Source organism: Diabrotica virgifera, chromosome 4 (assembly GCF_917563875.1).
Source record: "Diabrotica virgifera virgifera chromosome 4, PGI_DIABVI_V3a".
In the NCBI taxonomy this organism is placed as follows: domain Eukaryota; kingdom Metazoa; phylum Arthropoda; class Insecta; order Coleoptera; family Chrysomelidae; genus Diabrotica; species Diabrotica virgifera.
In genome coordinates, this window is record NC_065446.1 from 264,095,507 (window position 1) to 264,120,977 (window position 25,471).

The following is a 25,471-nucleotide window of genomic DNA, read 5'->3' on the forward strand; positions in this document are numbered from 1 at the left end:
AAATCATTTCAATTCAAAATTAAAATAATTTGATTAATTTTCAAAATATCAAAATATCACAAGTTTAATCCGTTTAGTTAGTCGATCTTCGTAAATAATGACACATAATGTCCGTGGCTAAGCGGAGAAAGCGAATGAATTCCAATACCAACCGCTCTTATCAGCGCTGGTTCGAGTCCCAATAGAAACTTTCTTTTTTGTTTTTTTAATACATTTTATGATTGTAAGTATATTTATTATATAATTGTATTTTCAGAAAATACGTATTTAGTTAAAAAAAATTTCGACAATTAATGTTCAGACATCATTTGTGGCTTGTTTAATGTGTTTGTGTGTGTTTTATTCTTTTATTATTTTAATTTAATATTTAAACAAAATATAAATAAAAAGTATATTAATTTCGTTTAAATCATATAAGAGAAGTATAACTTCTTACGTGCGTACAAAGTACACACACATTCTTTTTTTGGACTATGGCCTTGACAATTATCCAGCAACCAAAACCAGGAACATATGATTGGCCAATATAATTAAAAGTGCGAATAAAAGTGCAGAGCTATGAAACCAGGTGTCGCTTTTCCGAACTTGCACGGTCCCATATGAGTTTAGCGCTTGTTGGAGCATAGACTTCTATGTTCATGTTGATTAGGTTTTTTTACAATGAACTATTTTAAATGGGAAATAAGCCACAATTTTACCAAAAAAATGAATTTATTAACGTTTCGACATTAAAATAGTTCATTATAAAAATGCCACAAGGAAATAGTTTTTTTACAATTGTAGAAATGCATACGTTTTGAGTATATTAGACCATATTCCAGTGCTGTTTCGGCTTATTACCTGAGTAATATTATTATCTTCATGTCATTGTCAATTTTTCATGAATCAAGCCATCTCCTCTCGCTTATTTCGAGGATATCAATATTTAACCCTATTTAACCTGTGGGCATTACGTGGATGGTGTTGTGGATTTTGTCTATTTCGAATGTGCTTCTATCTAATATTCCAGGTGTCGATCTGAAACATTGGTTTATTTTTACGTTTTTGGGTGGGTCCTAGCTCTCTCTGCGGAGATTCTTAGCAACCCCTGCCCTGACCATACAAGGTCTGCCACGGACTGCTAAATATAAATTTTAACGAAAATAATTATTGAAATTTTGAAGCTATTGAAGCATTTTATAAGGAATTGGATTACTTCTTATCTGCAACTAGTTTGCATTTGATGTAAATTTTCAATGCAAATGCATCGGCCCTTTTCACGCCGTCAAACCTGTAGCCCCAAATTCCATTTTATAAATTTTTAAATTTATAATGATACCACAGATAGCAATAAAAATACTCTCGATGACCAACAGTAATGTAGCAAGAATCGCGGCGCCATCGAAGAAGAGATCACGCTACAACACGGTCTGGTATTGGTATTGCACAACGAGAAAATTCGTACACCAACGCAATTAGCTGGATCTTACCAATAAAATTCGAGACTTAATCGGTGAATTTAGGTTTATAGTTGCGCACACAAATACCGTTTTTATGGGAGATAATAATTTTATTGCATACCACAATAAAAGACAAGTCTTTTTCAATAATAATGTGATGTTCTTCTGGGACATTCGGTATTTTAGACGATCTAGATAAAGAAGTACATTTTTAACGTATTTCAACACGTGTACCTACAACTAGGGTTGTTGATCTACTTACGAATTTTGCTTTGTCTCTATTTTTTAAATAAGTATGTCCTATCCCTTTCGTGACCGGCTGACACGATCGTGAGCTCATGTTTATGTGGGTATCAATATCAAAATAAACATATTTTTACAAGGAAAGATGATATCAATATGTGTATTATCAGAGTAACTGAAATTATTTAACGAATTCGTGCAATAGAATACCCTATAAAGAAGGCTGTGTATTTTGACGACAAAACCGGTAAAGGTAAGTAAAAGATATCTTGTTTTTTATAAGTGTTTATGTTATTGTAATGGGGTTTGTGGTATAGAAAAAGTTTCAACTTCAAGATAATAAACAAGATTTAAGAAATTATTGGTTTGTTTGTAGAGATCTTGTCCTGTAATGTTTGAATATCACGATAGTGAGTTGCCGTCACACATTCAATTTTCAATAGCAAGAAATTAAAATACTAAATATTTATTGGTTTGACTTTTTATTAATTTTTCTATATTTTAATGATAAAAGTAGTTTTTCTAATTATTACAGGTGTGCCTCTCACCCACGATTTGGCTCTAGAGGTGTTAAATGATGGTAACTAGTCCGAAATAGAAGATTTAGATGGCGAAAATGACGTTGCTTTTGACGTTCAGATGTTTAAAAATAACACCGATGACAAGGATATTGAAGAAACTGTATTAGATGAAGAACCTGTATTGGACGAAGAACCTGTTCCTTCAACGAGCTCTTCTTCAGCAAAGAGGCAATGGAAAGACATGACATTTCAGCAAAAATGTTTGTTCTATTTTAGTTAGTATGTAATAGCATATTAAACAATTATAAAAATAATTTTTATTTGGCCCTAATGGTGTTTTACGTTTAATAAAAATGAATTTTTTCATACACTTACGATCCTCCATTCATAGAACATAAACCCAGAGCGCACGAACGTGACATGTCGTTTGTGACAGATTCAAACAATGAATTTTTTTTCTGCATTTTTTACACCTTTTTTAGATACCGTATATCGTATTTATTCAAAGGGAAACTTCATTTTCACTCAAAAAAATTCAGGCCTGAAAGGGCTATGGATTTCAAGAAATTGAATGAGCCATAATATAAAACAAGAGACCAATATAGAAAAAGAATAATTCTAAACAAAAATTAGCATTTTGAAAGAATTCGACTGTAAATTAATCCACACAGGGTACTTGAAAATTGCCGTTATACAACAACCTTGCAATCAATCCTGTCATCATCAACCTACGTGTACCTATGCGTCAACGAACTGTCAATACTGATGGAATAGAATGGCATGAAGCGAATTTAATGCGGCCAGGATGAGATAGAAGATGGTCAGGGAAGGACGGAAGATAATCGCCATCTTTCGTAAACAAAAAAATGATAGTGGTAGTCAGGGTTGAGAGATTGGGGTATTTTCCCACAATTTTGGAGTAATTTGAAAACGTCTATCTAGGGGAATTTTTCTAAGCAGAAATGGTTGGGGGATTTTTGGGGGGGGGGGGGGGGGAAATTATGGAAGATTTTAAGGGGTCATGGTAAATTAAATTTGCGAATGTACATAGAACTGTATATTATACTCTCATATAATCGAAGACGATAGGATCTATGAATTATTTCCAGGGCCCTCTGTTGATAAGTAGTATAATTTTGGTTTACTGTTCTCTACATAATATGACTACTAATTTATTAAAATGCGGCAAAACTTTAAATTTGGGTGATTTGAACTTCAATTTGAGGGAATTTCAGTTTCTAAAGAATTTCTAAAAATTATTCCTACTGAAGATGCGAACAGGAAATGGCACATGTTAAAAGATGCTCTTATCCGCACATGTGAGACAACACTAACACCTAAACTAATTAAGAATAAAAATGAATGGATGACCGAGGAGATTCTAGATCTCATGGAAGCAAGGCGATCTTATAAAACCAAAGACAAAAACATGTATAATAGTATACACACAGAAATAAGGAGAAAGATCAGAGAGGCAAAGGAAAGATGGTATAGTGACAGATGCGCAGAGATTGAACAGTTGGTAGAGAAACATGATAACTGAAACCTTCATAAGAAAATTAGAGAAATAACAGGCACTAATATTAAGAAAAATCAAACATACTGCTGGATAAAAACGGCAAAATAATTATAGACGTCGGTGAAAGGCTTAAAAGATGGCAGGAATATATTCAAGAGCTATTTAAAGACGAACGGACTGAGATAGTACTAGAGCAGGAAAAGTTCGACAACGGCCCAGACATAACAGAAGATGAGGTATTATAGGCGATAAAGCGAACAAAGAACAACAAGGCAACAGGTCCTGACCAAATACCTGTAGACATAATACGGTTAATAGAAGAACAGCAAATTGGAATATTGGTCGACTTATTTAATACAATATACAGTACAGGAATCATTCCCAGAGATTGGCTGCTGTCAACGTTCATAACACTGCCAAAAAAACCAAATGCAAAAGAATGCCAAGACCACCGGATAATAAGTTTAATGAGTCATGCACTCAAAATATTTTTAAAAATTATACACCGGAGAATACATAACAAACTTGAGCAGGACATAAGCGACACGCAATTTGGATTTAGAAATGCAATGGGAACGAGGGAAGCCCTGTTCGCTGTAAATGTACTTGTGCAAAGGTGCATGGATGTTAATCAGCCAGTATATATGTGTTTCTTGGATTACAACAAAGCCTTCGATAAGGTCAGACATAACCGCCTTATCGAATTACTTAAAAAGAAAAACTTGATATGAGGGACATCAGGATCATTAGTGATATCTATTATAATCAGATCGCTGTGGTAAAAGAGAACAACGCTTTTTCAAATGAAATACAGATTGAGAGGGGCGTCAGACAGGGCTGTGTCCTGTCTCCTACTTTGTTCAATTTGTATTCAGAGGAAATAATCCAGGAAGCACTAGAATACCTAACCACGGGAATAAAAGTAAATGGCCGACCAATCAATAATATACGGTTTGCCGACGACACTATTTTATTAGCCGAATGTCTTGAGGATTTACAACAAATGGTTGACAGAGTGGTAGAAGTCAGCCAAGAAAACGGACTGTCCCTAAACACAAAAAAGACACAATTTATGGTACTCACAAAAGCTCAACAGCGCCAAGAAAGCATAACAATACATGGAGAAAAAAATTAAAAAGGTTGAAAAATATAAATATTTGGGTACAATAATTAATGAAACTAATGAGTACACAGAAGAGATTAAAGCAAAAATAGGACAGGCAAGAAATGCTTTCAACAAACTGAAAAAAGTACTCTGTAGCAGGGACATTACAATTTCTTTAAAGATAAGACTTCTGAGATGCTACGTGTTCTCCGTATTATTCTATGGGTTGGAGGCTTGGACATTAAAGAAGGATGTTTCGGACAGATTAGAAGCCTTCGAGTTATGGGCCTACAGAAGAATATTAAGAATAAGTTGGGTGGATGGAGTCACGAATATCGAGGTGTTGAGAAGAATGGGAAAAGATAAAGAGGTTTTAAATACAATTAAAGGCAGAAAACTGCAATATCTGGGACATGTTATGAGGAGCGTTATAACTTGTTACAGTTAATAATACAAGGAAGAATACAGGGTAGAAGGAGTCGCGGAAGAAGACGCATCTCCTGGTTAAATAATTTGAGAGCTTGGTTTAATTGCACTTCTGCTGATCTCTTTAGAGCAGCGGTATCGAAAGTGCGAATTGCCGTGATCGTTGCCAACCTTCTTAGAGAAGATGGCACATGAAGAAGAAGAAGGAATTTCTAATAAAATCATATCTGGCAACTCTGGTGGTCGTTGTAGGTTGTAGGAATATAGTTATAGCGTTGATTGATAAATAAATGGTTATAGTTTATATGTACTATACTTAGATTTATACTATGTACTTAGGGTAGACTGTTTTGTTGATTTGTCATTGTCATTAAATGATACACAATAAAATGACTTATATTTATTAAATATATCATGGCGCAGTTCTAAAACCTACAAAATAGAATATGCCAAAAAGAAAGACTAAAACGAGTACTTCTTTTAATGAAAGTTTTGACGTATTTAAATACAAAAAAGTATTTAAATTTTAAAATACTGCCCATCAGCCCTGATACCAAGTTAAAAATATGAGGTCCATTTCCCCGATTTAAGTTTATATAGGCAACTCAAATTACACGGCCCAAATTTTCCCTGACTCTTTTCTGTCTCTCTAGGACCTCTCTCTTGTATGTTGGCCGCAATTTTGTTTCACTGTTTGAATGGGACGGCGCAATTCCATCAGTATTGACAGTTCGTTGGTATAGTATTTTTACTACAAAAACGTTATTACGTAGGTCAAAATTTTTGACGTAAGAGAACTGTCAAAACATTAGAATGTGACTTTTCAATATTGCCGTGTTTATAATAAACATAGCAATAATGAAAAGTCACATTCTAATGTTTTGACAGTTCTCTTACGTCAAAAATTTTGACCTACGTAATAACGTTTTTGGTCAAAATTTTTGACGTAAGAGAACTGTCAAAACATTAGAATGTGACTTTTCAATATTGCCGTGTTTATAATAAACATAGCAATAATGAAAAGTCACATTCTAATGTTTTGACAGTTCTCTTACGTCAAAAATTTTGACCTACGTAATAACGTTTTTGTAGTAAAAATACTATATGTGTTCACGCTGGTCTCTCTCAGTCTTGTTCATTTGTCTCTGTCTTATGCTGCATCCAGTTGCAATAGGCTTCAGGTCGTCAGTCCATCTTCTGCTCCATATTGCTTCTAAAATTATTATTCTTTTGGTGCCGTGTCCATATTCAGACGCTGGCCGGCATCATGTTTACAAGTTCCTGAATCCATTCTCTATCGGCGGTTGAGCGAAATAATTCTTCCACTGCGGAACCACACCATTGTCTAATATAACACAGTTATGAAAGTTTGATTCGACCAATCCATCTCTTTCCCTCCACTTTTCCTTGTATTAGAAGTCGAAGTAGATGATCCTCTAATTATATGGCCGAAATATTCTGTTTTTTTCATCTTTATGATGTTTATGAGCAGAGATTCTGAATTCATCATTTGAAGAACATCTTCATTGGAAGTGTGCGAGAAACCCACGATATCTTTAGGATCTGTCAATACCACCACAATTGCTTCTAATTTGTTTAGCACTGTGATTTTTAACGTCCATTTCTCACAACAATTCAATAGGATAGACCACATGTAACATTTCAGGACCTTCTTGCGAATATTCATCTACAGGTTTTGTTACACATAACTAGTTTCCAGGTCTTAATCAGCTACCAAGGTATTTGAAATGGTTTACCCCTTCTATCTCCTCTCCATTAAGAGAATTGACCTTGATCTATATCAATCTTTCGAACTGCTTACAACTGCCAACTATTTGAAATATTGATTTTAAGGCATCTCCGGTAGCTTGCTTCACTGACTAGATTTAAGTCAGATTAAGTACAGATTAAAAAGACTAGGTGATAAAACGCAACCCTGTCGTACTCCCCGTTTGATGGGTAGTTTTTCATTACGACTATCTCCAATTTGTATAGAGATAGAGGCTACTTGATTGTAATACAAGTATTGTAGCAGTCTTATATCGTAATGGTCGAGTCCTGCTGTCCGCAGGCAATATAAAAGTGTATCGTGTTTATCAAAAATTATTAAATTGTACTAAAAATAAAACAAAAAAAAAAACACCCTCAAAGTTTGGCAAATATTAACCTGTTTAGTGTATCGGAATATTAGTTGAAGTATCTCCGTGACCAACTATACCTGTGTGAATTATCGAGTAGGTGTATAATTCTAATATTGAATAAATTACTTGTAAAACATTTTTCTATGAACGATAAAGCGAAGAAACGCAACTTGAGTCGCCGCGCTGGTACAATGTACAACGGTCATCCTGAGTACCTTATCTACACACCTTTTTTTGACGACAATGAAATTGTCGGAGAGCGTTTTCAAGGATAATAATATAGGCCTGGATCCCGCGTAACAAAAAAAAGGTTGATTAATAGCAAGCTGAAAATTTATTAGTAGCTTAACGGTGCGGTGTCTAGTCGGACAAACTTTGATGTATGGGAACACTGGAACAAGGGAAGTTTTAATTGTGGAACGTGATTTTAATTATGAAACGTGTCATCGTGACAAGTTTATGATTGTGAATTTAGCAGGTTGTTTTTAAGGTTATTCAATAGCAAACTTTATATAATATGAAAAAATGTTTGCCCGACAAATATGTTGGTCATTTTAATATAAGTCCGACACGTAGAACATGTCAAATGACAGGAATTATATGGTGGTAAATAGCAGTCCGAGTTTTGCATGAGAGTTTAATGAAACGGTAACAAATCAATTGGATGTTCTGTCCGACAAAATACATGGGACGTTTTCGTAATCTGACGTTTCAAATTTTTAAATTGTTCCACAATTAAAACTTTCCCTGTTCCAGTGTTCCCGTACATCAAAGTTTGTTCGACTAGACACCCTTAAGCTATTAACAAATTTTCAGCTTGCTATTAATCAACTTTTTTTTGGTACGCCGGATCCAGGCCTAATATAATATTGTTTTTACACCTATGCATGTACTAATGGTGTAATGGTATTAGGTTGCGCAATCGTCTTTTTATTCTATTCGAATATTTATTTTTATTTATCATAAACATGTGTTGGAATTTGTTGTCATTAGACCACGGCATTTAGAACAAAAAACACCGGAATAAATGGATTTTTAAATACAGCACCTAGAGACTTGCAACTTTTTGCATTGTGTTCAGGATTACGTAAAGAAAAACGTCTACAATAGAAAAATGGATAGAAATGCATCATTGCCTTCTAAAGTACAAAAAATGAATCCAAAAGTGCTTAAAAAAGGTCAAAAGCAGTATGTTAAGGGCAAGATTTTGTTATTGAATTGAATTGTATACGAATATGCCATCAGAACCGACCCTCAGAGCACAGAGCAGATCTTTTGGAGTTCGAGGGTTTTCTACATTAAATTCATGTAAACAGATTACTCGGAGATTTTTGAGGTTGTTGAACACGAATACGCTATCAGAACCGACACCCGGAACACCTGGTGCCAAATGCCAGTGCTAAGGCACGTCATCTTCTGGAGTTTAGAGGGTTTTCGCCACTAAATTGATGCAGTAATATTACTCGGGAGTTTTTTGGGGTCGCTGAACACTACTACGCCATCAGAACCGACGTCTGATGCATCTGGTGCCCAGTGTCACTGCTAGGACACGCCATCTTCTGGAGTTTCGAGGGCATTCGGCATTAAATTAATCCAAGCAAATTGCATGATGGGTTTTTGAGGTTGCCGAACACGAATACGCTATCACAGTGGTTGGCAAACTTTTTAGCCAAAGAGCCAAATATGAACATTATAACTGTTTAAAAAAATTGGGAGCCAAATCTGTGTGTTCAGCAAACTTTTATTACACTAAATAAAACTAAAGTGTCTATTCGGTTAAAAAGTAAAAAATGCTTTCAGCGATATTCCATAAATAAGAAAACACTTGTTCTACATCAAAAAGTATTCGACCAAAAAAATTTTGAAATGCTTAGGCCCCATCCATAACCCCCAAAAAATTAAAACGCGCTTTTCAGATTTTGGCGATATCTTCGTTCATCGTAGAAACGTTTCGTTTTCTAAGGTTTTATCAGAGAACAACGGTTTTATTTCCTACAATACTATATTTTTTACAAAATATTTGGCGCAAAATCTATTTTTTTATTAATGTTGATATGTAGAACCGAAAAGGGAAAAGAACAGCAAACGTGAGCTTTTCCAGCTGATCATAAGAATCAGGAATACTATTCCAAGCGTTGAAAATGATCATGTCTTCCTTCTCCAGGTCATTCAAAGTACACCACTTGTGTTGTGAACATTTTTTTCTTCTCCAATATTTCCAATTCAACACAGAGACGTTCGAATTTAGAGCGTTATACCTCATTGTTCTTAAATCCAGAAATTATATTTCAAAGCTATTACAGTAGAGCGTCGATTATCCGAACTAATTGGGGGACAGGGGTGTTCGGAAAATCGATTTTTTCGGATAATCGAACTGTATTGATATAGCAATACTATTTATCCATAGGCGAATAAAAGCCTTATTTACATACATCTTTACATACTTACATACATGCATGTATATCTTTAGTGACAAATAGGATAGAAATTAAACAAAAAGTGCTGTATTTGCACAAAAGGAAGATTCTTGCATTAAAAAATCTTAAATTTTCTTCTGCCGAAACAATCCTACCCGTTTACGAGTGGCTGAGTTACATGTTTTTTATTTAACCATGTGTCTGGCAAAGTATTTTAAAATGGGATTAAAAAATATGAAATTTGATTTTCGGTGTCAGTTTGGCATCACAAACTATATGCAAAAAAGCTAAAACTCCCTGGGATCTAGGGAGGAGAAATAGGTTCTCTCCGTTATCTTTTTTTTTTGAGTAAACCGCTTATTATATAGCATCATCTAAATCCATGTTTAAGGCAAGTTTTATCGTATTACGATTTGTGGATTCGTCAGAAGAATTAAGCCAGAACATAAAGTCACTTATGTCCGTCTTTTGTTTTTTATCCGTCTTACCAGCCTACCAACTTTGTATTCATTGGATAAATTGGTTGCAGATTCACTTCCCTCTAACCGTTTGTTAATCTCGTGTTTATTTTTCATAGAAAGGACAATACGCTTATTTTTAGGCATTTTCAATAGAGTTCTTATATGACAAGTCGGAAGTTCGGATAAGCGGTCGTTCGGTTGATCGACGTTCGGATAATCGACGCTCTACTGTAATTCCAATTTCAAAAGGAGGAAATTTCAACTTAGTTATCGTAGCATTAAGAGGATTTTTGACAAATGTCAAAGTTTGTAAGTTTGATAAAAGCTAATTTATCAGAATAAGGTGTAGGTAATGTTTTTCCTACGAAGTTTTTTTAATGAAAATATTATAACGCTTTCCGTGGATATTTGTGCCAGAGCCGCACTTAAGGAGCCAAAGAGCCACATGGGGCTCCGGAGCCGCTCTTTGCCGACCACTGCTTTATCAGAACCGACACCCGGAACACCTGGTGCCAAATGCCAGTGTTAAGGCACATCATCTTCTGGAGTTTCGAGGGTTTTCGGCACTAAATTGATGCAAACATATTACTTAAAGGGTTTTTGGGGTCGCTGAACAGGAATACCCCATCAGAAGAGATCCCCGGAGCACCTGATACCCAATGTCACTGCTAAGGCACGTCATCTTTAGTTTCTAGGATTTTTGACTTCTCTAAAAATGAATGTTCTTGATAGACTAGATAAACAGAAAGATATTTTCCATTGATAAAGATATTCTTCTTCTTCACGTGCCATATCAGAATTATCCGACGTTGGCGATCGCCATTGCGAAGGCTTCTCGATCTTCTGCAATATGGAATAATTCTCCAGCATTTGGTATCTGAGTCCATTCTCGAATGATTTTTAACCAAGAAACTTATTTTCTTCCTACACCTCTACTGCCCTCTATTTTGCCTTTAAGGATCAGTTGTAATATTTTATATCGACTTCCCCTCACTATATGTCCCAGATAAGACATTTTTCGATGTTTAACAGTCTTTAGTAGTTCTCTATCTTTGTTGACCCTCCTTAGTACTTCTTCATTAGTTTTCCTTGATGTCCAAGGTATTTTCAGCATTCGTCTATGAATCCACATTTCCAATGCATCAATTTTGTTAATGATCGATACTTTTAGCGTCCACACTTCTGCACTATACAAAAGTACGGACCAAACATAGCACTTAACCATTCTTTGTCTTAGTTCTAAACTGAGATGATTATTGCAAAGAAATGACTTCATTTTCATAAAAGTAGTTTTAGTCAGTGCTATTCTACGTTTTATTTCTATGTCTGGATCTAGTTGGTCCGTTTATCACAGTTCCCAAATATGTCATTTTGTGAACTTTCTCAACTTCGACTCCGTTTAATTGAAGCTTTGTATCGGGATGTGAGTCACGACTAAACACTAAAAATTTGGTTTTGTTTGAGTTTATTTTAATGCCCATTTCCTCTCCTACCTCGTGAATACGATCAAGCAGAATTTGGAGACCTTCAATATTATCTGACAGAATTACTGTATCGTCTGCATATCTAATCACATTAAGTGGTTCGCCGTTGATTTTTATTCCATATGGCTGTCTCTCAAGTGCCTTTTTAAATAACTGGTCCGAGTAAACATTAAACAATGTTGGTGACAAAATGCACCCTTGTCTGACTCCTCGTTGTATGGAGATTTCATCGGTGTAGTTATCTCCAATTTTTACGATAGCAATTTGATTCCAGTACAAATTTTTAATGACACGAATATCCATGTCATCTATTCCGATATTTTTCAGTATTTGCATTAATTTTACATGCTGTACTTTATCGAATGCCTTTTCGAAGTCCACAAAACGTGCAAATACATCTTTTTTTGGTCACGGCATTTTTGTAATAGGATGTTAAGCGCAAAAAGTGCCTCCCTGGTTCCCCTAGCATTTCTAAAACCAAATTGGGTATCTTCGAGATCTTCTTCGCATTTGCGTCTAATTCTGTTGTGAAGTATTCTTAGGAAAATTTTAAGAGTGTGGCTCATTAGGCTAATTAATCGATATTCTGAGCATTTTCTCGCATTGTGTTTTTTAGGTATTGCGACAAAGATGGATTTGAGCCAATCTGTGGGAATCATCCCGGTGGTATATATTGAATTAAGAAGTCTTTACTACTTTTATGTTATTATTATCCTCTATTGATAAAGATATACTCTATTGTTTTTGTTTGTTTCAGGATTTCGTCAAGCGGTAATAGGTGTGGACCAAGGGCTGGCCGATCGCGTTCGGAATGGAAACGAACAGCAGCAATCGAGGTTCGACGGGGGCCTTGTCGAGTACCGGGGGCAGCGCTTCAGTCGGCATGCACCACTCTCTGTCGACGCCGGCAGGCGTAGATTGCGGCGGCAGCCGAACGCCGCCTGCGACGCCCAAAAAGGGTGGCAAGATGTTGGCTATCAGAGTGCAGATGCTGGACGATACCGTGACCATTTTTCAAGTGCAGGTGAGTCTTTGATCTTAAATACCAATGTCCATTTCACCAAATATGAAATTTTTAAATGTCGAAAGCGTCATTTCTTTGTTAATTTTGACTGTGGCGATGACTTCAGGGCAAGGTTCTTCAAAAATATTAATTTAATGATTTAAACTTTAATAGCAAGTGTTTCTGAATTCGGTCGATTATTTCGATTACATATTTGTTCGAGGATAAATTTATATAAAACTAGCCTTAGATGGCGTTACTTGATACCGAATTGCTCTCGGTTTTGACATTTTTGCTATTCATAACATGACGTCTATTCTAAGCGAAAAAACTATTAGTTTGGTTTCTACAGCCATCAGAAGCAAACAACTTTTGTGTTTTGGGAAAAATCGAAAAAATCTAGTATCGTTCGGTGATTAAGTTCTTCCACAAAAAAGGGGAAAACGAATGTGCAAATCAAAGCCGACCTGGACTAAGTATATGGTGAGGCGGCACTTTCGTTAGCAACAGTAAAATTTTAGAAATAGTTCAGAGAAATAAGGGAAAAAAATATCCTGTTGGTGACACAACCCCCTCCAGGCCGAAACCAAATTTTTTGAGTAGTATGGACATCTATATTAATAACCTGTTTCCTGCAGCCGATTTTGATGATATACATAGTTATAAACAAATGAAGATCAAAAAACGGTAAATTTTCGCTTTTTTCGTCTATTACCAAAAAGTTAAGTATTTTAAACAAATTTGAGAGTGAGAAACTCATAAATCGTATAAAAAACTTCAATATGGCGTTCGCTGAATATGTCCATTCTTACTGGTTGCTTAGAAAATTGCAAAATAAATCATAAATTTTGAGTTTTTATAAATATTCATAACTTATGTAAAAATGAACTTAGAACGTTCTTATTACACGGAATGCTGAGACTTCTGGTGCTTAAATCATATCTTAAATTTCAAAGCAATTGGTCAAATAGTTTAAAAGGTATTTAATTTGTTTATCTTAAATTAATTTTTTTTGCAACGCTATAAGTCAGAAAATGATAAAGTTACACTAATACTTTGGATAGTTTATGAAAGAAGAAAATTTATACTATTAATTTAATTTAAAAAAATGACAAAAAAGAATTCTAAATACTGCAAAATTATTTTGCAAAAACATGTGAACTAAAAAAAGGGGGGGCCAACTTCGTCCCTAATTGTCCTATGACAATTGTTTTTCTTTCTAAATGTGTATAAAAATTCAGTCTTTCCAAATATGAAAAAATAATTTTTCTACGCGTAACGGTTAAAAAGTTATTTTAATTGTTTATAAGTAAGTAAAAAATCGACGTGTTTTTGCAAAATAATTTTACACTGTTTAAAATTACTTTTTCTCATTTTTTTTTTTTAATTAAGTCAATAGTATAAATGTTCTTCCATAAACTGTCGGAAGTCTTATTGTAACCTCATAATTTTCTGACTTATAGTGTTGCAAAAAAAATGAATTTGTCATAAACAAATTAAATAACTTTTAAATTATTTGACCAATTGCTTTGAACTTTAAAATATAATTTAAGCACCAGAAGTCTCAGCAATTCGTGTAATAAGAAGGTTCTAAGTTAATTTTTACATAAGTTATGAATATTTATAAAAACTCAAAATTTATTATTTATTTTGCAATTTTCTAAGCAACCAATAAGGATAGACATATTCAGCGAACGCCATATTGAAATTTTTTAGACGATTTATGAGTTTCTTACTCTCGAATTTGTTTAAAATGTTTAACTTTTTGGTTATAGGCGAAAAAAGCGAAAATTTACCGTTTTTTGATCTTCATTTGTTTCTAACTATGTATATCATCAAAATCGGCTGCAGGAAACATAAAGGTGATTAATATAGAGATGTCTATACTAATAAAAAAATTTGGTTTCGGTCTGGAGGGGGATGTGTCACGAGAAAAATCTTATTTCTCTGGACTAAAAGCTTAAATTATTCGTGATCGTACGAGTGTTTTTGATATTATGGCAAATCGTCGAATCAAGCTCCGCGAGTTAGTAGAGGCCCTAAATATTTCGTGTATGAACGTGTACACAAATCATTCACCATCATTTGGACATGAAAAAGCTATCCGCGCGATATGACAACTTCGGAGAGGTTTTTGGCGGTGCGGTGATACAGTGCGATCCGAATGATTTTTTTCGCCGATTTATCACCGTTGATGAAACCTGGGTGCATTATTACACACCGAAAATCAAATAATAGTCGAAATTGTGGCGAAAACGTGGCAAAGGCCCGCAGAAAAAGGAAAAAAGTGCACATTCGGCTGGCAAACTGATGGACTGTTTTCTGGGATGCGAAGGGCATCATCCACATCGACTACTTGAAAAAGGAAAAACAATCAATGGCGAGTACTACGCAGCATTCTTGGATCGATTCGATGTCGAATTGCGTCGAAAACGCCCCGGTTTGGAACGCAAAAAAGTGGCTCTTTCACCAAGACAACGCATCGGCTCTGTGGGCTATGGATTGGTTGAACACCCACCGTATTCCCCAGATCTTGCTGCCAGCGTCTTTTTCTGTTTCCAAACCTAAAAGAGTGGATCGAGAGTACGCCGTTTCGCAACAAGCTCGAGCAAAAGTATTATTCGGATGGGATAAAAAAATTGGAACATTCGATTTAATCCCAAAAAACTTGTTTTTTTATCAAAGGCTAGTTTTGTATCAATCCATCTTCCGCTTGTTTCACACACTAAGAATTTTGAACGTGCGATGCTTGAAATGTACATAGTGGCTCGGGAAATCATATGGAATCTTTCTCCCTTCACCGCTTGAAACGTTCGGTGAAGGGTGAAAGATTCCATATGATTGCTTAGTGTGTGAAACAAGCGTTGTTTATTAACGCCTTATTTAATTCCTGTCTGTTGAAGTTTTAACATATGCTGAAAATGTTAATGTTTTCTTTATTGGCGGAGAGATTGCTGGCCGTAGATACAGGAAACATTTATTAACACATCACTGGTACCCCTCACCGATTTGCATATAAGACTATATGCAATTGCTAGAAAGAAAATAATCAAAGAGTTCATTGCTCACTACGTCTATGTCAACAACATGGATATATTCGTACGACAGGGTCGGAGTCTCTTCAAAAATAATTTGATCAGTTATATTTCTTATCATTTTCCCTATATACAGTATGCGGCATTGAATGTTTGAATGAGTTCACATATTGAGTTGTGTGCTCTTGATTTTGATGTAAAAAATTTGTCGACTAATTGCTCTGAAATACATGAATATATACTACAATAATTACAATAAAGATGTACTTAAAATAAACAGTTGAATGTTACGAGGAGCACTCCTACATTGTAAGTTTTTTTTTGCTTTTTTACTTTTATGTGGTGTGTGTATTTCGAATTTCACTTTTTCCAAGTTCTTTTTCTCTACTTCAGTTTCTCGAGTTAATTTGTTAATTATAATCATCTCTTTTTTTGCCTGGTATGTTTCATCTAGTTCCTTCCTACCTCTCTGTCAATCTTCTCTCAATCAGTTTTTTGATCTTTTTACTGTTGAGGTTTCTTTTTCATTTTAAAATATCTTCAATTATCAGTTTGGCAAAGCCTAGTTTAATTGTTTAACAGCATCTGACTTTTGATCTATTTTGCACACCATATGACGAAATTGACTATCGGATATTTCGGTCTCTTCACGTATCCGTCTATCAATTAATACTTTCTCCCATATCTTCATGGTCTGACTACGTAGTTTTATGGCCGTGTAGTTTGTATATTGTGGTATATATTATATCTCCTTTGTTTTTCTAAACAGGTCCTAATAAACTACTTCTCCATTAATTTGGCATTTGTGCCACTTCTATAAATATATTAACCCTTTCAGTCATGTTGGGTACAATTGTACCCATTAATTTGAATGCATAAATATACCTATTATAGTTCTACAGGAATCTGTAACTTAAACCAGTTTAAATAAACCTGTTAGCCAACCACACTTCCTTAGGATATAGTCCAGGGTAATAAGGTTTTTTCCATGACACTCGAGCAGCCAGGGTACTAAAGCGTTTTTTCGACAGGTAATACCTATAAGAGCAAATTGTAACTATTTCCTGCGTAGGATCTGGCGGCCATTTTTATTTATAAACAATTAAGTGTCAAAAAATGGCATTTTTTCCTTTTTTTTTAATCAATGGAAAACAGTGAAACTTATGGTTTTTTAGTACAAATATCTTTGAGATTATGGAAAAAGCTTTAAAATGACGTATTAGAAAGTTTGATATACTCATTTATTGTTAATATAATTGCGAAAAAAGGTCGGAATTGCAAAAAAAATAATTTCGCAATATCTATTGTAAAAATTAGTGTACAGCTTTAAAATTTTTGTCATATAAGGGTTCTTTGGTGCTTAATATGTGATAACAATTTCAAAGCGATTCATTCACTTGTTTAAATTTTATTCAAATTGTTTGTCCCAGAGAACATTTTTTTTGCAATAACATAAGTCAGAAAAAATGACGTTAGAACCATTCCACAGGAGTCAAATGAAAGAGCATGAGCTATATTTTCAACTTGGTTTAAAAAAAGCGAATGAAAAATGCATTTATTAGTAATAAATAATTATGCAAAAGTATCATAAATCTTTCCTTGTAAACTTTTTATTTTGTTATATAAGAAATTATATATATTTATTACAATTTTTTATCAATTATGATATAAATAACATTACTTGGTAGTTGTGCACTTAAAACAGGGTAAAAAAGTTAATTTTTTGGTAAAAAGGTATTCGAAGAGGAAAGATTTACGATACTTTAGCATAATTATTTATTACTAATAAATGCATTTTTTATTCGCTTTCTTTAAACCAAGTTGAAAATATAGCTCATGCTCTTCCATTTGACACCTGTGGAATGGTTCTAACGTAATTTTTTTCTGACTTATGTTATTGCAAAAAAAATGCTCTCTGAGATAAACAATTGAGTGAATCGCTTTAAAATTTTTATCACATATTAAGCATCAAAGAACCCTCATTTGACAAAAATTTCAAACCTGTACACTATTTTTTACAGCAGTTATTGCGAAAATAATTTTTTTTTGCAATTCCGACCTTTTTTCGCAATTATACTACTTAACAATAAGTGAGTATATCAAACTTTGTAATATTATGTCATTTTAAAGCTTTTTCCATAATCTCAAATATATTTGTACTAAAAAAATCATAAGTTTCTCTGTTTTCCATTGATTTAAAAAAAGGGAAAAATTCCATTTTTTGACAGTTAATTGTTTATAAATAAAAATGGCCGCCAGATCCTACGCAGGAAATAGTTACAATTTGTTCCTATAGGTATTACTTGTCGAAAAAAACGCTTCAGTACCCTGGTTGCTGAAGTGTCACGAACAGGGTATATTTTTGTCTTATTACTCTGGCCTAATAGGAATGTCATCTGGTCCAATTGCTTTATTACTTCTTTATGTCATTATCTTTCGGGATTATCAGCTGTATTTTAAAAACTTTGCTCTCAGTCCTCTTCAAACGGAGTATAAATAAATGCAAATCATTTAATATTTTACTGGTTTGAATCCGTTACCATCTGTACACTGTTCAAACGGAGTGTTGCTAATTTTTACAGATTAGTAAAAGTCATAAAAACGAAGAGATAAATCTGTTTTTGAATGTTTATGACTGCATTTCTATTTTTATTTAATTGTTCACCTTTTACATCATTCCGATATAAATAAAGATATAATACCGACTTTCATTTGAATTTTTGTGTAGATAATTGATTTTTATTGTAATTTGTAAATACAAAATTATTCAATATGTATATGAATATTTTTGTAGACGATACTTCTTTTTATGAGGTGATTTTTCTAGTTAATTGAATGAATAGCTACAAACGTGTTTAATTTGTTTACTTCAATGTGATCTCGTGAGATAGACGATATGATCAAAAAGCAGATGTTTCTTTCGGCTGCCTTTTAGAAGTGCAGAAGTGTTTAAATTAATTCAGCCCATATTATATTAAAAGGAAAGTGTTTAAAGTTGATTCAATTCGTTACTTTTAATGACTCGATTTTACGTTATAATATACGTTCACTAGGTATATGGATTCCGCAACAAATAAACACTATCCATTCTCCTCGCTTTTATTCCTAACAGGGTCGGCATCCCTAATTACATTTCTACATATTTTTCTATCGTGGGTCATTCGATATTAAATTTCTTTAAAAATGTCTTGTAGATAGAAAAGTATGTATTTGGTCTTTCTGTCATTTATATCCTTCAGGAATTTGCGTTATATCTTTCAGGAATTTGCAATTCAACGTTTCTTCGTATTAGGTGATTATTTCGTGTTTTTTCATTTTTTAAACAATCGTTTATTGTTTTTCTTTCTTTTCTCTGCTCAACTGTAAGATTCGTACATCATAACTATTTAGTCTTTCGTCCTCTATAGGACTTTTAATCGATTCTATATAACTTTGGTTTCTATCATTGTATATACCAATAACGTATGACGTAGATATATTAATATTATGTGACACATGAATGACAGAAGCTCGAAACAAATGACTGTAAATGAAAAGCCCTATGGTATAAAGTTGATCGTATTTATTGATTTTGTACGCTTCTGTTTGAACTTTTTGCTATTGCTACTTTTGTCAAGAAGTCAATACGTTACAATCAAATCATAAAAAAAACTATTTGGTCCACCTCTAATAGGATCTACCGAATTAGTGAAATCAGTAGGTACTCTTTTGTCATTTTACAAAATACAATGTATAATTCATATAATTGGGTGATATATATGTATAGTATGGTATAGTTAGACCCAAACCCAGACATCCAAAGTGAAAGTTATACTCCAACACCAAATTGTTCTATATGGTCCACATAATGTTCAGAAAAAAGTCACACCATTTTGAGCGTCGGGTTTGGGGGGGACAGGGGGGAGAAATCTGCAAATTCGTAGTTTTTTAAGTTTTTCGTCAATATTTCTAAAACTAAGCGGTTTAGCATGAACAACCTTCTACACAAAATTGTTCTACATTAAATTTGAAATAAAAAAGGCCCTATGGATAACCCTTCTAAAATGAACGATTCCAAAGTTACGGAGGTAGTATAGTATAATTGGTCCAAAAAAAGGCCTAACCCAGACATCCAAAGTAAAAGTTTTCCTTCAACACCAAATTGTTCTATATGGTCCACATATTGTTCAGTAAAAAGTTACATCATTTTGAGCGTCCGGTTTGGGGGGGAGATGGGGGAGAAGTCGGTAAATTAGTAGTTTTTTTACGTTTCTCGTCAATACTTCTAAAACTATGGTTTAGCGTAAGGAATCTTCTATAGAAAAATGTTTTACATAAAATTTAAAACAAAAGAGGTTCCATACATAATTGTTATAAAATCAACGGTTCCAGAGTTACGGAGGGTGAAAAGTGGAGGTTTTCGATACTTTTTATAATTACCGATTTCTCCCCCCTCTCCCAACCCCAAACCCGACGCTCAAAATGGTGTGACTTTTTTCTGAACAATATGTGGACCATATAGAACAATTTGGTGTTGGAGGATAACTTTCACTTTGGATGTCTGGGTTTTTGGTATAGTTATATCATAAATATTGCCCAAATAATATAAAAAGTATCGAAAAGCTCGACTTTTCACCCTCCGTAACTCTGGAACCGTTGATTTTATAACAATAATGTATCGAACATTTTTTGTTTTAAATTTCATGTAGAACATTTTTGTATATAACATTGTTTACGCTAAAGCATAGTTTTAGAAATATTGACGAAAAACGTAAAAAAACTACTAATTTACCGGCTTCTCTCCCATCTCCCTCCCAAACCTGACGCTCAAAATGGTGTAACTTTTTACTGAACAATATGTGGATCATATAGAACATTTTGGTGTTGGAGGAAAACTTTTACTTTGGATGTTTGGGTTAGGCCTTTTTTTGGACCAGTTATACTATACTACCTCCGTAACTTTGGAACCATTCATTTTAGAAAGATTATGCATATAGTCCTGTCGCCAGGGGGGGTACAACGGCCTCGTTAATTCAGATGGACTTACTCAAGTTTTTTTTTATGTATTTTGACCCGTAGAACACGAATTTTTTGGGTAACAGTTGATCCGGATGTCGATAAGATTGTTATAGACCAAGAACTTGAGGAATCAAATAACAGCGATTTTTGGCAAAACAAAACAATATTTTGTATTTTTGGGCCATTTTAAGTAAAAAATATTTCTACAAGTTTTTTCGTAGGATGCAGTTTTCGAGATAAACGCGGTTGAACTTTAAAAAAATCGAAAAATTGCAATTTTTGAACCCGAATAACTTTTGATTAAAAAATAAAATAGCAAGTCTGCTTACCGCATTTGAAAGTTTAAGTCAAATTATATCGGTTTTGATTATTTGCATTGGTAAAAATTTATTTTTTTATTGTTTAACAAAGCTATAAACACGTAGGGTTTCCCGTGCTTTTACATGCGTTTTAACGCATGTAACGTAGAAATAGTCTTGATTGCACTAGTACCTATTCTACCTACTCGTTCGATTTTAAATGAGAAATCATAGAAACATCACTCACGCACTAGTTGTTTGTAGCTTTGTTTAGCAATAACACAATAAATTTTTAGCAATGCAAATAATCAAAACCGACATAATTTGACTTGAACTTTCAAAGGCGCTAAGCAGAATTGCTATTTTATTTTTTAATCAAAAGTTATTCGGGTTTAAAAATTGCAGTTTTTCGATTTTTTGAAAGTTCAACCGCGTTTATCTCGAAAACTGTGCATCCTACTAAAAAACTTGTAGAAATATTTTTTGCTTAAAATGACCCAAAAAATACAAAATATTGTTTTGTTTTGCCAAAAATCGCTGTTATTTGATTCCTCAAGTTCTTGGTCTATAACAATCTTATCGACATCCGGATCAACTGTTACCCAAAAAATTCGTGTTCTACGGGTCAAAATACATAAAAAAAATTTGGGTAAGTCCATCTGAATTAACGAGGCCGTTGTACCCCCCCTGGCGACAGGACTAATAGGGCCTTTTTTATTTCAAATTTAATGTAGAACAGTTTTTTATAGAGGGTTGTTCATGCTAAACCGCATAGTTTTAGAAATATTGGCGAAAAACTTAAAAAACTACGAATTTACCGATTTCTCCCCCCTCTCCCCCCAAACCCGACGCTCAAAATGGTGTGACTTTTTTCTGGACATTGTGTGGACCATATAGAACAATTTGGTGTTGAAGGATAACTTTCACTTTGAATGTCTGGGTTATGCCATCTTTTGGATCAACTATACTATATGTACTAGTATTAGGTATTTAATGGAATATAGGATGAACATACAATCCCAGAATATCATAATATAAGCTAAAACTGTTGTAAGTGCTATAGGCCAGGCCGATAATTTTTGACATCAACAAAAATAGTAACAGGATGGAACTCGTTGTAAACGGAAGAAAATATAACAAAAAAATAAAGGAAAAATAATTTACGATCGATCTGAAGTGGGGAAGTGGAAGGAGGTGAGTTTTTAAGGGCACCATTTATCACGATTTCCTTTACTTATAAACCATCGGCATACCCACAAGAAGTAAGAGAATGGAGAATGAGCTTTTTGCTACTACTAAATCAGGCATATTTCTCAAACGAGCTGAAATGCAAACTTTTATCTAATAATAAAAAAAATTCGAATTTGAGATTCTTTTTTTTTTAATTTTCCATAGTTAAAAATTAGCCATGGTTATGTATATTTTTTAACCATCACAAAGTAGTAATTTCAACTAACAATAAGCGCACCTTCTTTTTTTACAAAAACAGATAATATTTTGACGTGAGAATTTTCGTTTGAAAATTTATTTAGAATAAAAATATTTTAAATAAACAAATTTCAGTGTGTTTGGGACATAAAACGAAATTTTCACTAAACCTGAAAAAGAAATTTTTTGTGGGGGATAAAAATAAAATACCAAAAATTCGGTTAAGTATTTGAAATTTTGAGATTATGTGAAAAAATTGTAAATACAAAAGTTGGAGATCTTCTTTATTATCTACAACTTTGCTGTTTAAGTTTTTCCTTTGGCCATTGGTATTTTTGCCGAAAATCTTGAAAAATCGTTTTGTACTCCTAAAAACGTATCCCCTTCCACTTTCTGGCCACAGATTCCTCGTAAATTATTTTTCCTTTAATTTTTTCATTCTTTTACATTGGGTTCCCTCCTGTTACTATTTTTTTTCACTTTTTACAATTTTCAATTTCAAAAAAAAGGAACATAGTTTATCCCAAACCCTTCTTTCACATATTCGCCCTGTGCAAGTGTACTTGGAAGGGATACGAGAAACGATCGTGCGCCAATAGCGGAGAAATATTGCAACTTTCTTAAATAATTCATATTGTCAATTGAAATTGTCAAATTGACGTGTATTTCATACCTACTCTCATTGAAGAAGAAAAATTATATGTTGCTCATAATATTGATATGATATGCAATTATTATATAAAAGTATATTTAATTAATTGTATTTTAAATATTGAATGGGTTGCATATGTGAGTCCATATTAAATGTAGTAATGAAACAAATACTTACTCACAATCATTTAATTATACTTTGACGACCGGTTTCGATCTCTACATTATTCAGATCATCTTCAGGTCGGCGTTACAAGTAGTTAAATGATGCCGTTACAATGGATGCGCTGCCACTTAGTTGTTAACATGTTAATACGTCCAACTTATGCTAATAGGTTAGCTGGGAGAGGTATAGGGCAAACAGACATGTTACGTAGGTCAAAACACAGTAAATTTTTTTGAAATTTGAATGGATCCTGAAGGAAGATGCGTGCTGTGAAACAAAGGATGTTGTGTTAGACAGGAGAAAGGCAATGCTCGAGTGGATGTGTTTTAATGTAGCTAAGTTTGAAATCACTTTGTTTGTAGAATCTTGTACTAATGTGATGGTCTTTGCTCGTTGATGTTTTTCGATATGGGCAGAGGTCAAAGTATGTGAAATGACAAATAGGAAAGTATTTAATTAAATTAAATTAAAATGTCTTGTTCCCAGTCAAAGGACTAAGGGATGTCAACGATTTAATAAAATTGTAGGTGCCAAACACTTTGAAATCTATGAAATATATAGAAATAATGAGAAGGCTATTTAGATGAAAAAATAGTAAAAAAAGTTGTCAAAAGAGAGTAGTTAAGAAAATGTAAAAGTAAAACTGTAAAAAAATCAGAAAAAGGCAAGGGTTATTTTGTTTGAGTTATTGTATGATGGAATATGTTCAGAGAGAAAGTTAATGGTAGGGTGTAGGCACTTACTTGAGAATAGTTTTAAAAAATAAATAAATAAATTAACACATAACACATAGGATTTTAAAACACACAGACATAACAATAATTGGTAAAATTTTTTGAAGGGAGGTAGCACTACATTTCCCCAATTCAGAAATAACTAATTTTTATTTTTTAATTAAAGTCTGGTTTTCAATAACACTGGTAGTCTGGTAACTCAATAACAGAAAAACCAGACTTTAATTAAAAAATAAAAATTAGTTATTTCTGAATTGGGGAAATGTAGTGCTACCTCCCTTCAAAAAATTTTACCAATTATTGTTATGTCTGTGTGTTTTAAAATCCTATGTGTTATGTGTTAATTAATTTATTTATTTTTTAAAACTATTCTCAAGTAAGTGCCTACACCCTACCATTAACTTTCTCTCTTAACATATTCCATCGTACAATAACTCAAACAAAATAACCCTTGCCTTTTTCTGATCTTTTTACAGTTTTACTTTTACATTTTCTTAACTACTCTCTTTTGACAACCTTTTTTACTATTTTTTCATCTAAATAGCCTTCTCGTTATTTCTATATATTTCATAGATTTCAAAGTGTTTGCCACCTACAATTTTATTAAATCTGTGACATCCCTTACTCCTTTGACTAGGAACAAGACATTTTAATTTAATTTAATTAAATACTTTCCTATTTGTCATTTCACATACTTTGACCTCTGCCCATATCGAAAAACATCAACGAGCAAAGACCATCACATTAGTACAAGATTCTACAAACAAAGTGATTTCAAACTTAGCTACATTAAAACACATCCACTCGAGCATTGCCTTTCTCCTGTCTAACACAACATCCTTTGTTTCACAGCACGCATCTTCCTTCAGGATCCATTCAAATTTCAAAAAAATTTACTGTGTTTTGACCTACGTAACATGTCTGTTTGCCCTATACCTCTCCCAGCTAACCTATTAGCATAAGTTGGACGTATTAACATGTTAACAACTAAGTGGCAGCGCATCCCTTGTAACGGCATCATTTAACTACTTGTAACGCCGACCTGAAGATGATCTGAATAATGTAGAGATCGAAACCGGTCGTCAAAGTATAATTAAATGATTGTGAGTAAGTCTTTGTTTCATTACTACATTTAATTGTATTTTGTTTGCACTACTGCATTTTAATAACTAATTTTATTTACGACATAGAATTGTTTACATTTTAATAACATAACCGGAATCTTACTTTTTCTTCTTATAATTTTTTTGGGCTACGGCCTTGACAATTATCCAGCAACCAGGACCAATATGATTGGCCAATATAATTAAAAGTGCGAAAAAAGTTGCTGAGCTATGAAAGCAGGTGTCGCTTTTCCGAACTTGCACGGTTCCAATAGGATTTTAAGAAAGACGCGAATTA

The 25,471-nt window shown here is 33.6% G+C and overlaps 2 protein-coding genes across 3 annotated transcripts in view; both read left to right on the plus strand.

The window, feature by feature from the left end:
• The window catches only part of LOC126883856 (uncharacterized), a 37,215-nt gene extending 24,684 nt beyond the window's left edge, over window positions 1-12,531 (plus strand). Inside the window, exon 3 of the mRNA XM_050649533.1 lies at window positions 12,514-12,531. Within this exon, the coding sequence (XP_050505490.1) occupies window positions 12,514-12,531 (18 nt within the window). The remainder of the gene's footprint in view (window positions 1-12,513) is intronic.
• The window catches only part of LOC114325331 (FERM, ARHGEF and pleckstrin domain-containing protein 2-like), a 176,785-nt gene that overhangs the window by 26,303 nt on the left and 125,011 nt on the right, over window positions 1-25,471 (plus strand). For both annotated transcript variants that reach the window (XM_050648935.1, XM_050648936.1), the window contains exon 2: window positions 12,514-12,780. In XM_050648935.1, the coding sequence (XP_050504892.1) occupies window positions 12,568-12,780 (213 nt within the window). In that variant the 5' untranslated portion in view covers window positions 12,514-12,567. The remainder of the gene's footprint in view (window positions 1-12,513; window positions 12,781-25,471) is intronic.